Source organism: Ascaphus truei, chromosome 2 (assembly GCF_040206685.1).
Source record: "Ascaphus truei isolate aAscTru1 chromosome 2, aAscTru1.hap1, whole genome shotgun sequence".
Taxonomy (NCBI): Eukaryota; Metazoa; Chordata; class Amphibia; order Anura; family Ascaphidae; genus Ascaphus; species Ascaphus truei.
The window spans coordinates 3,643,451-3,655,917 of record NC_134484.1 but is presented as its reverse complement, the minus strand read 5'-3'; the positions used below and the strand labels follow the sequence as shown (position 1 = coordinate 3,655,917).

The following is a 12,467-nucleotide window of genomic DNA, read 5'->3' as shown; positions in this document are numbered from 1 at the left end:
GCAGATTGTATTGATGCACATATTGATCTGCATTTTAGCTAATCTCAAGTCAGTGTGCAGATTGTATTGATCTGCATTTTAGGTAATCACGTGTCAGTGTGCAGATTGTATTGATGCGCATATTGATCTGCAGCTTAGCTAATCACGTGTCAGTGTTAATCACGTGTCAGTGTGCAGATTGTATTGATCTGCACCTTAGCTAATCACCTGTCAGTGTGCAGATTGTATTGATCTGCAGTTTAGCTAATCACGTGTCAGTGTTAATCACGTGTCAGTGTGCAGATTGTATTGATGCGCATATTGATCTGCAGTTTAGCTAATCACGTGTCAGTGTTAATCACGTGTCAGTGTGCAGATTGTATTGATCTGCAGCTTAGCTAATCACCTGTCAGTGTGCAGATTGTATTGATCTGGAGCTCAGCTAATCACCTGTCTGTGTGCAGATTGTATTGATGCACATATTGATCTGCAGTTTAGCTAATCACTTGTCAGTGTGCAGATTGTATTGATGCACATATTGATCTGCAGTTTAGCTAATCATCTGTCAGTGTGCAGATTGTATTGATGCACATATTGATCTGCAGTTTAGCTAATCACGTGTCAGTGTGCAGATTGTATTGATGAACATATTGATCTGCAGTTTAGCTAATCACTTGTCAGTGTGCAGATTGTATTGATGCGCATATTGATCTGCAGCTTAGCTAATCACCTGTCAGTGTGCAGATTGTATTGATGCACATATTGATCTGCAGCTTAGCTAATCACCTGTCAGTGTGCAGATTGTATTGATGCACGTATTGATCTGCAGCTTAGCTAATCACCTGTCAGTGTGCAGATTGTATTGATGCACATATTGATCTGCAGTTTAGCTAATCACCTGTCAGTGTGCAGATTGTATTGATCTGCAGTTTAGCTAATCACCTGTCAGTGTACAGATTGTATTGATCTGCAGCTTAGCTAATCACCTGTCAGTGTGCAGATTGTATTGATCTGCAGTTTAGCTAATCACCTGTCAGTGTGCAGATTGTATTGATGCACATATTGATCTGCATCTTAGCTAATCACGTTTCAGTGTGCAGATTGTATTGATCTGCAGTTTAGCTAATCACCTGTCAGTGCGCAGATTGTATTGATGCACATATTGATCTGCAGTTTAGCTAATCACGTGTCAGTGCGCAGATTGTATTAATGCACATATTGATCTGCAGCTTAGCTAATCACGTGTCTGTGTGCAGATTGTATTGATGCACATATTGATCTGCAGCTTAGCTAATCATGTGTCAGTGTGCAGATTGTATTGATGCACATATTGATCTGCAGCTTAGCTAATCACCTGTCAGTGTGCAGATTGTATTGATGCACATATTGATCTGCAGCTTAGCTAATCACCTGTCAGTGTGCAGATTGTATTGATCTGCAGCTTAGCTAATCACCTGTCAGTGTGCAGATTGTATTGATGCACATATTGATCTGCAGTTTAGCTAATCATCTGTCAGTGTGCAGATTGTATTGATGCACGTATTGATCTGTAGCTTAGCTAATCACCTGTCAGTGTGCAGATTGTATTGATGCACATATTGATCTGTAGCTTAGCTAATCACTTGTCAGTGTGCAGATTGTATTGATGCGCATATTGATCTGCAGCTTAGCTAATCACCTGTCAGTGTGCAGATTGTATTGATGCACATATTGATCTGCAGCTTAGCTAATCACCTGTCAGTGTGCAGATTGTATTGATGCACGTATTGATCTGCAGTTTAGCTAATCACCTGTCAGTGTGCAGATTGTATTGATGCACATATTGATCTGTAGCTTAGCTAATCACTTGTCAGTGTGCAGATTGTATTGATGCACGTATTGATCTGCAGCTTAGCTAATCACCTGTCAGTGTGCAGATTGTATTGATGCACGTATTGATCTGCAGCTTAGCTAATCACCTGTCAGTGTGCAGATTGTATTGATGCACGTATTGATCTGCAGCTTAGCTAATCACCTGTCAGTGCACAGATTGTATTGATGCGCATATTGATCTGCAGTTTAGCTAATCACCTGTCAGTGTGCAGATTGTATTGATCTGCATTTTAGGTAATCACGTGTCAGTGTGCAGATTGTATTGATGCACATATTGATCTGCAGTTTAGCTAATCACCTGTCAGTGTGCAGATTGTATTGATGCACGTATTGATCTGCAGTTTAGCTAATCACTTGTCAGTGTGCAGATTGTATTGATGCACATATTGATCTGCATTTTAGCTAATCTCCTGTCAGTTGCAGATTGTATTGATCTGCATTTTAGGTAATCACGTGTCAGTGTGCAGATTGTATTGATCTGCAGTTTAGCTAATCACGTGTCAGTGTTAATCACGTGTCAGTGTGCAGATTGTATTGATGAGCATATTGATCTGCAGCTTAGCTAATCACGTGTCAGTGTTAATCACGTGTCAGTGTGCAGATTGTATTGATCTGCAGTTTAGCTAATCACCTGTCAGTGTGCAGATTGTATTGATCTGCAGTTTAGCTAATCACCTGTCAGTGTGCAGATTGTATTGATCTGGAGCTCAGCTAATCACCTGTCTGTGTGCAGATTGTATTGATGCACATATTGATCTGCAGTTTAGCTAATCACTTGTCAGTGTGCAGATTGTATTGATGCACATATTGATCTGCAGTTTAGCTAATCATCTGTCAGTGTGCAGATTGTATTGATGCACATATTGATCTGCAGTTTAGCTAATCACGTGTCAGTGTGCAGATTGTATTGATGAACATATTGATCTGCAGTTTAGCTAATCACTTGTCAGTGTGCAGATTGTATTGATGCGCATATTGATCTGCAGCTTAGCTAATCACCTGTCAGTGTGCAGATTGTATTGATGCACATATTGATCTGCAGCTTAGCTAATCACCTGTCAGTGTGCAGATTGTATTGATGCACGTATTGATCTGCAGCTTAGCTAATCACCTGTCAGTGTGCAGATTGTATTGATGCACATATTGATCTGCAGTTTAGCTAATCACCTGTCAGTGTGCAGATTGTATTGATCTGCAGCTTAGCTAATCACCTGTCAGTGTGCAGATTGTATTGATGCACATATTGATCTGCAGTTTAGCTAATCACCTGTCAGTGTGCAGATTGTATTGATCTGCAGTTTAGCTAATCACCTGTCAGTGTGCAGATTGTATTGATGCACATATTGATCTGCAGTTTAGCTAATCACCTGTCAGTGTGCAGATTGTATTGATCTGCAGTTTAGCTAATCACCTGTCAGTGTACAGATTGTATTGATCTGCAGCTTAGCTAATCACCTGTCAGTGTGCAGATTGTATTGATCTGCAGTTTAGCTAATCACCTGTCAGTGTGCAGATTGTATTGATCTGCAGTTTAGCTAATAACCTGTCAGTGTGCAGATTGTATTGATGCACATATTGATCTGCAGCTTAGCTAATCACGTGTCAGTGTGCAGATTGTATTGATCTGCAGCTTAGCTAATCACCTGTCAGTGCGCAGATTGTATTGATGCACATATTGATCTGCAGTTTAGCTAATCACGTGTCAGTGCGCAGATTGTATTAATGCACATATTGATCTGCAGCTTAGCTAATCACGTGTCTGTGTGCAGATTGTATTGATGCACATATTGATCTGCAGCTTAGCTAATCACGTGTCAGTGTGCAGATTGTATTGATGCACATATTGATCTGCAGCTTAGCTAATCACCTGTCAGTGTGCAGATTGTATTGATGCACATATTGATCTGCAGCTTAGCTAATCACCTGTCAGTGTGCAGATTGTATTGATCTGCAGCTTAGCTAATCACCTGTCAGTGTGCAGATTGTATTGATGCACATATTGATCTGCAGTTTAGCTAATCACCTGTCAGTGCGCAGATTGTATTGATGCACGTATTGAATGGAGAAAAAAATATATTTTTTTAAAAACGGCAGCTTGACCTGCAGCTTTAACGACGCGCCGTGCGTGTTATACAGAGGTGAGTCCCCACCTGATGCAGCGCAGTCAGACGGTCCTCATTGTACAGGTTGGGGCTGAATTCTTTCCGTAGTAACTGCCGCACTGGAAAATAAAGAGCAGCGTGTTACCGGACGCGGATTCTCCGGCGCAGAGAGACTTTATGTAACCGCGGCCGCCAATCTGAGCCTCAAACCAACTCCGTGTCCCGCCAGCCTCCAATATTAACCCCTCACTGCCAGAGCGGCCTGTGACACGTGCGTATGTCATTGTCTTTCTATAGCGCCCGCCATGTACGCAGCGCTGTACAACATTACAAATAGCGAGGTACGTACATTACAAACACTGGGAATAATTGCGAAAGGTATCCGACAATATAACCCTGTCCCACAGAGCTTACACTCTAATGGGCTAAAGGAGGCCCTGTCCCACAGAGCTTACACTCTAATGGGCTAAAGGAGACCCTGTCCCACAGAGCTTACAATCTAATGGCTAAAGGAGGCCCTGTCCCACAGAGCTTACACTCTAATGGCTAAAGGAAACCCTGTCCCGTAGAGCTTACACTCTAATGGCTAAAGGAGGCCCTGTCCACAGAGCTTACACTCTAATGGCTAAAGGAGGCCCTGTCCCGCAGAGCTTACACTCTAATGGCTAAAGGAGACCCTGTCCCACAGAGCTTAAACTCTAATGGCTAAAGGAGACCCTGTCCCACAGAGCTTACACTCTAATGGCTAAAGGAGACCCTGTCCCACAGAGCTTACACTCTAATGGATAAAGGAGGCCCTGTCCCACAGAGCTTAAACTCTAATGGCTAAAGGAGACCCTGTCCCGCAGAGCTGACACTCTAATGGCTAAAGGAGGCCCTGTCCCACAGAGCTTACACTCTAATTGCTAAAGGAAACAATAAGCAGGTAATAAATTATTTACAAATTCAATGAGTAAGAGGGAAGCAGTTACTGGTAAGGACACCCCACTGATGCATATACCGGGGGATTCCCGAATCACTGTGGGCGTCTCGTACCCCCGCACTTCCTCATTTCATTAACCTGGAGACTAGGCACACAGGGATCCCAAGGGAACAAGGCCGGGGAGGATTACATGCACACAGGGATCCCAAGGGAACAAGGCCGGGGAGGATTACATGCACACAGAGAGAGATCCCAAGGGAACAAGGCCGGGGAGGATTACATGCACACAGGGATCCCAAGGGAACAAGGCCGGGGACAATTACATACACACAGGGATCCCAAGGGAACAAGGCCGGGGAGGATTACATACACACAGAGAGAGATCCCAAGGGAATAAGGCCGGGGAGGATTACATACACACAGGGATCCCAAGGGAACAAGGCCAGGGAGGATTACATGCACACAGAGAGATCCCAAGGGAACAAGGCCGGGGAGGATTACATGCACACAGGGATCCCAAGGGAACAAGGCCGGGGAGGATTACATGAACACACAGAGAGAGAGATCCCAAGGGAACAAGGCCGGGGAGGATTACATACACACAGGGATCCCAAGGGAACAAGGCCGGGGAGGATTACATGCACACAGAGAGATCCCAAGGGAACAAGGCCGGGGAGGATTACATGCACACAGGGATCCCAAGGGAACAAGGCCGGGGAGGATTACATGCACACAGGGATCCCAAGGGAACAAGGCCGGGGAGGATTACATACACACAGGGATCCCAAGGGAACAAGGCCGGGGAGGATTACATGCACACAGGGATCCCAAGGGAACAAGGCCGGGGAGGATTACATACACACAGGGATCCAAGGGAACAAGGCCAGGGAGGATTACATGCACACACAGAGAGAGATCCCAAGGGAACAAGGCCGGGGAGGATTACATACACACAGGGATCCCAAGGGAACAAGGCCGGGGAGGATTACATGAACACACAGAGAGAGATCCCAAGGGAACAAGGCCGGGGAGTATTACATACACACAGGGATCCCAAGGGAACAAGGCCGGGGAGGATTACATACACACAGAGAGAGATCCCAAGGGAACAAGGCTGGGGAGGATTACATACACACACAGAGAGATCCCAAGGGGACAAGGCCGGGGAGGATTACATACACACAGAGAGAGAGAGATCCCAAGGGGACAAGGCCGGGGAGGATTACATACACACAGAGAGAGATCCCAAGGGAACAAGGCCGGGGAGGATTACATACACAGAGAGAGAGATCCCAAGGGAACAAGGCCGGGGAGGATTACATACACACACAGAGAGAGAGATCCCAAGGGGACAAGGCCGAGGAGGATTACATACACACAGAGAGAGAGATCCCAAGGGAACAAGGCCGGGGAGGATCACATGAACACACAGAGAGATCCCAAGGGAACAAGGCCGGGGAGGATTACATGCACACAGAGAGAGATCCCAAGGGGACAAGGCCGGGGAGGATTACATGCACACACAGAGAGATCCCAAGGGAACAAGGCCGGGGAGGATTACATGCACACAGGGATCCCAAGGGAACAATGCCGGGGAGGATTACACGCACAGAGAGAGAGATCCCAAGGGAACAAGGTCGGGGAGGATTACATACACACAGAGAGAGATCCCAAGGGAACAAGGCCGGGGAGGATTACATGCACACAGAGAGAGATCCCAAGGGAACAAGGCCGGGGAGGATTACATGCACACAGAGAGATCCCAAGGGAACAAGGCCGGGGAGGATTACATACACACAGAGAGAGATCCAAAGGGAACAAGGCCGGGAGGATTACATGCACACAAAGAGAGATCCCAAGGGAACAAGGCCGGGGAGGATTACATACACACAGAGAGATCCCAATGGAACAAGGCCGGGGAGGATTACATACATACAGAGAGAGATCCCAAGGGAACAAGGCCGGGGAGGATTACATACACACAGGGATCCCAAGGGAACAAGGCCGGGGAGGATTACATGAACACACAGAGAGAGATCCCAAGGGAACAAGGCCGGGGAGGATTACATACACACAGGGATCCCAAGGGAACAAGGCCGGGGAGGATTACATGAACACACAGAGAGAGATCCCAAGGGAACAAGGCCGGGGAGGATTACATGAACACACAGAGAGAGATCCCAAGGGAACAAGGCCGGGGAGGATTACATACACACAGGGATCCCAAGGGAACAAGGCCGGGGAGGATTACATGAACACACAGAGAGAGATCCCAAGGGAACAAGGCCGGGGAGGATTACATACACACAGGGATCCCAAGGGAACAAGGCCAGGGAGGATTACATGAACACACAGAGAGAGATCCCAAGGGAACAAGGCCGGGGAGGATTACATGAACACACAGAGAGAGATCCCAAGGGAACAAGGCCGGGGAGGATTACATACACACAGGGATCCCAAGGGAACAAGGCCGGGGAGGATTACATGAACACACAGAGAGAGATCCCAAGGGAACAAGGCCGGGGAGGATTACATGAACACACAGAGAGAGATCCCAAGGGAACAAGGCCGGGGAGGATTACATACACACAGAGATCCCAAGGGAACAAGGCCGGGGAGGATTACATACACACAGGGATCCCAAGGGAACAAGGCCGGGGAGGATTACATGCACACAGAGAGATCCAAAGGGAACAAGGCCGGGGAGGATTACATACACACAGGGATCCCAAGGGAACAAGGCCGGGGAGGATTACATGAACACACAGAGAGAGATCCCAAGGGAACAAGGCCGGTGAGGATTACATACACACAGGGATCCCAAGGGAACAAGGCCGGGGAGGATTACATGAACACACAGAGAGAGATCCCAAGGGAACAAGGCCGGGGAGGATTACATACACACAGGGATCCCAAGGGAACAAGGCCGGGGAGGATTACATGAACACACAGAGAGAGATCCCAAGGGAACAAGGCCGGGGAGGATTACATACACACAGGGATCCCAAGGGAACAAGGCCGGGGAGGATTACATACACACAGAGAGAGATCCCAAGGGAACAAGGCTGGGGAGGATTACATACACACACAGAGAGATCCCAAGGGGACAAGGCCGGGGAGGATTACATACACACAGAGAGAGAGAGATCCCAAGGGGACAAGGCCGGGGAGGATTACATACACACAGAGAGAGATCCCAAGGGAACAAGGCCGGGGAGGATTACATACACAGAGAGAGGGATCCCAAGGGAACAAGGCCGGGGAGGATTACATACACACACAGAGAGAGAGATCCCAAGGGGACAAGGCCGAGGAGGATTACATACACACAGAGAGAGAGATCCCAAGGGAACAAGGCCGGGGAGGATCACATGAACACACAGAGAGATCCCAAGGGAACAAGGCCGGGGAGGATTACATGCACACAGAGAGAGATCCCAAGGGGACAAGGCCGGGGAGGATTACATGCACACACAGAGAGATCCCAAGGGAACAAGGCCGGGGAGGATTACATGCACACAGGGATCCCAAGGGAACAATGCCGGGGAGGATTACACGCACAGAGAGAGAGATCCCAAGGGAACAAGGTCGGGGAGGATTACATACACACAGAGAGAGATCCCAAGGGAACAAGGCCGGGGAGGATTACATGCACACAGAGAGATCCCAAGGGAACAAGGCCGGGGAGGATTACATACACACAGAGAGAGATCCAAAGGGAACAAGGCCGGGAGGATTACATGCACACAAAGAGAGATCCCAAGGGAACAAGGCCAGGGAGGATTACATACACACAGAGAGATCCCAATGGAACAAGGCCGGGGAGGATTACATACATACAGAGAGAGATCCCAAGGGAACAAGGCCGGGGAGGATTACATACACACAGAGAGATCCCAAGGGAACAAGGCCGGGGAGGATTACATACACACAGAGAGAGATCCAAAGGGAACAAGGCCGGGAGGATTACATACACACACAGAGAGATCCCAAGGGAACAAGGCCGGGGAGGATTACATACACACAGAGAGATCCCAATGGAACAAGGCCGGGGAGGATTACATACATACAGAGAGAGATCCCAAGGGAACAAGGCCGGGGAGGATTACATACACACAGGGATCCGAAGGGAACAAGGCCGGGGAGGATTACATACACACAGAGAGATCCCAAGGGAACAAGGCCGGGGAGGATTACATACACACAGAAAGAGATCCCAAGGGAACAAGGCCGGGGAGGATTACATGCACACAGAGAGATCCCAAGGGGACAAGGCCGGGGAGGATTACATGCACACAGAGAGAGATCCCAAGGGAACAATGCCGGGGAGGATTACATGCACACAGAGAGAGATCCCAAGGGAACAAGGCCGGGGAGGATTACATGCACACAGGGATCCCAAGGGAACAATGCCGGGGAGGATTACACGCACAGAGAGAGAGATCCCAAGGGAACAAGGTCGGGGAGGATTACATACACACAGAGAGAGATCCCAAGGGAACAAGGCCGGGGAGGATTACATGCACACAGAGAGATCCCAAGGGAACAAGGCCGGGGAGGATTACATACACACAGAGAGAGATCCCAAGGGAACAAGGCCAGGGAGGATTACATACACACACAGAGAGATCCCAAGGGAACAAGGCCGGGGAGGATTACATGCACACAGAGAGAGAGAGATCCTAAGGGAACAAGGCCGGGGAGGATTACATACACACAGAGAGATCCCAAGGGAACAAGGCCGGGGAGGATTACATACACACAGAGAGAGATCCCAAGGGAACAAGGCCGGGAGGATTACATGCACACAAAGAGAGATCCCAAGGGAACAAGGCCGAGGAGGATTACATACACACAGAGAGATCCCAATGGAACAAGGCCGGGGAGGATTACATGCACACAGAGAGAGAGATCCCAAGGGAACAAGGCCGGGGAGGATTACATACACACAGGGATCCGAAGGGAACAAGGCTGGGGAGGATTACATACACACAGAGAGAGATCCCAAGGGAACAAGGCCGGGGAGGATTACATACACACAGAGAGATCCCAAGGGAACAAGGCCGGGGAGGATTACATACACACAGAAAGAGATCCCAAGGGAACAAGGCCGGGGAGGATTACATACACACACAGAGAGATCCCAAGGGGACAAGGCCGGGAGGATTGCATACAATCAGGGATCCCAAGGGAACAAGGCCAGGGAGGATTACATGAACACACAGAGAGAGATCCCAAGGGAACAAGGCCGGGGAGGATTACATACACACAGGGATCCGAAGGGAACAAGGCCGGGGAGGATTACATACACACAGGGATCCCAAGGGGACAAGGCCGGGGAGGATTACATACACACACAGAGAGAGATCCCAAGGGAACAAGGCCGGGGAGGATTACATACACACAGAGAGAGATCCCAAGGGGACAAGGCCGGGGAGGATTACATACACACAGAGAGATCCCAAGGGGACAAGGCCGGGGAGGATTACATGCACACAGAGAGAGATCCCAAGGGAACAAGGCCGGGGAGGATTACATGCACACAGGGATCCCAAGGGAACAAGGCCGGGGACAATTACATACACACAGGGATCCCAAGGGAACAAGGCCGGGGAGGATTACATACACACAGAGAGAGATCCCAAGGGAACAAGGCCGGGGAGGATTACATGCACACAGGGATCCCAAGGGAACAAGGCCGGGGAGGATTACATGCACACACAGAGAGATCCCAAGGGAACAAGGCCGGGGAGGATTACATGCACACAGGGATCCCAAGGGAACAATGCCGGGGAGGATTACACGCACAGAGAGAGAGATCCCAAGGGAACAAGGTCGGGGAGGATTACATACACACAGAGAGAGATCCCAAGGGAACAAGGCCGGGGAGGATTACATGCACACAGAGAGATCCCAAGGGAACAAGGCCGGGGAGGATTACATACACACAGAGAGAGATCCAAAGGGAACAAGGCCGGGAGGATTACATGCACACAAAGAGAGATCCCAAGGGAACAAGGCCAGGGAGGATTACATACACACAGAGAGATCCCAATGGAACAAGGCCGGGGAGGATTACATACATACAGAGAGAGATCCCAAGGGAACAAGGCCGGGGAGGATTACATACACACAGAGAGATCCCAAGGGAACAAGGCCGGGGAGGATTACATACACACAGAGAGAGATCCAAAGGGAACAAGGCCGGGAGGATTACATACACACACAGAGAGATCCCAAGGGAACAAGGCCGGGGAGGATTACATACACACAGAGAGATCCCAATGGAACAAGGCCGGGGAGGATTACATACATACAGAGAGAGATCCCAAGGGAACAAGGCCGGGGAGGATTACATACACACAGGGATCCGAAGGGAACAAGGCCGGGGAGGATTACATACACACAGAGAGATCCCAAGGGAACAAGGCCGGGGAGGATTACATACACACAGAAAGAGATCCCAAGGGAACAAGGCCGGGGAGGATTACATGCACACAGAGAGATCCCAAGGGGACAAGGCCGGGGAGGATTACATGCACACAGAGAGAGATCCCAAGGGAACAAGGCCGGGGAGGATTACATGCACACAGAGAGAGATCCCAAGGGAACAAGGCCGGGGAGGATTACATGCACACAGGGATCCCAAGGGAACAATGCCGGGGAGGATTACACGCACAGAGAGAGAGATCCCAAGGGAACAAGGTCGGGGAGGATTACATACACACAGAGAGAGATCCCAAGGGAACAAGGCCGGGGAGGATTACATGCACACAGAGAGATCCCAAGGGAACAAGGCCGGGGAGGATTACATACACACAGAGAGAGATCCCAAGGGAACAAGGCCAGGGAGGATTACATACACACACAGAGAGATCCCAAGGGAACAAGGCCGGGGAGGATTACATGCACACAGAGAGAGAGAGATCCTAAGGGAACAAGGCCGGGGAGGATTACATACACACAGAGAGATCCCAAGGGAACAAGGCCGGGGAGGATTACATACACACAGAGAGAGATCCCAAGGGAACAAGGCCGGGAGGATTACATGCACACAAAGAGAGATCCCAAGGGAACAAGGCCGAGGAGGATTACATACACACAGAGAGATCCCAATGGAACAAGGCCGGGGAGGATTACATGCACACAGAGAGAGAGATCCCAAGGGAACAAGGCCGGGGAGGATTACATACACACAGGGATCCGAAGGGAACAAGGCTGGGGAGGATTACATACACACAGAGAGAGATCCCAAGGGAACAAGGCCGGGGAGGATTACATACACACAGAGAGATCCCAAGGGAACAAGGCCGGGGAGGATTACATACACACAGAAAGAGATCCCAAGGGAACAAGGCCGGGGAGGATTACATACACACACAGAGAGATCCCAAGGGGACAAGGCCGGGAGGATTGCATACAATCAGGGATCCCAAGGGAACAAGGCCGGGGAGGATTACATGAACACACAGAGAGAGATCCCAAGGGAACAAGGCCAGGGAGGATTACATACACACAGGGATCCGAAGGGAACAAGGCCGGGGAGGATTACATACACACAGGGATCCCAAGGGGACAAGGCCGGGGAGGAT

General features: G+C 49.3%; 1 protein-coding gene across 1 annotated transcript in view; it reads right to left on the bottom strand.

The window, feature by feature from the left end:
• PPP1R16A (protein phosphatase 1 regulatory subunit 16A) overlaps positions 1-12,467 on the bottom strand; it is a 103,780-nt gene that overhangs the window by 42,579 nt on the left and 48,734 nt on the right. The window contains exon 2 of the mRNA XM_075580868.1: positions 4,002-4,072. Coding sequence (XP_075436983.1) covers positions 4,002-4,072 — 71 coding nt within the window. The remainder of the gene's footprint in view (positions 1-4,001; positions 4,073-12,467) is intronic.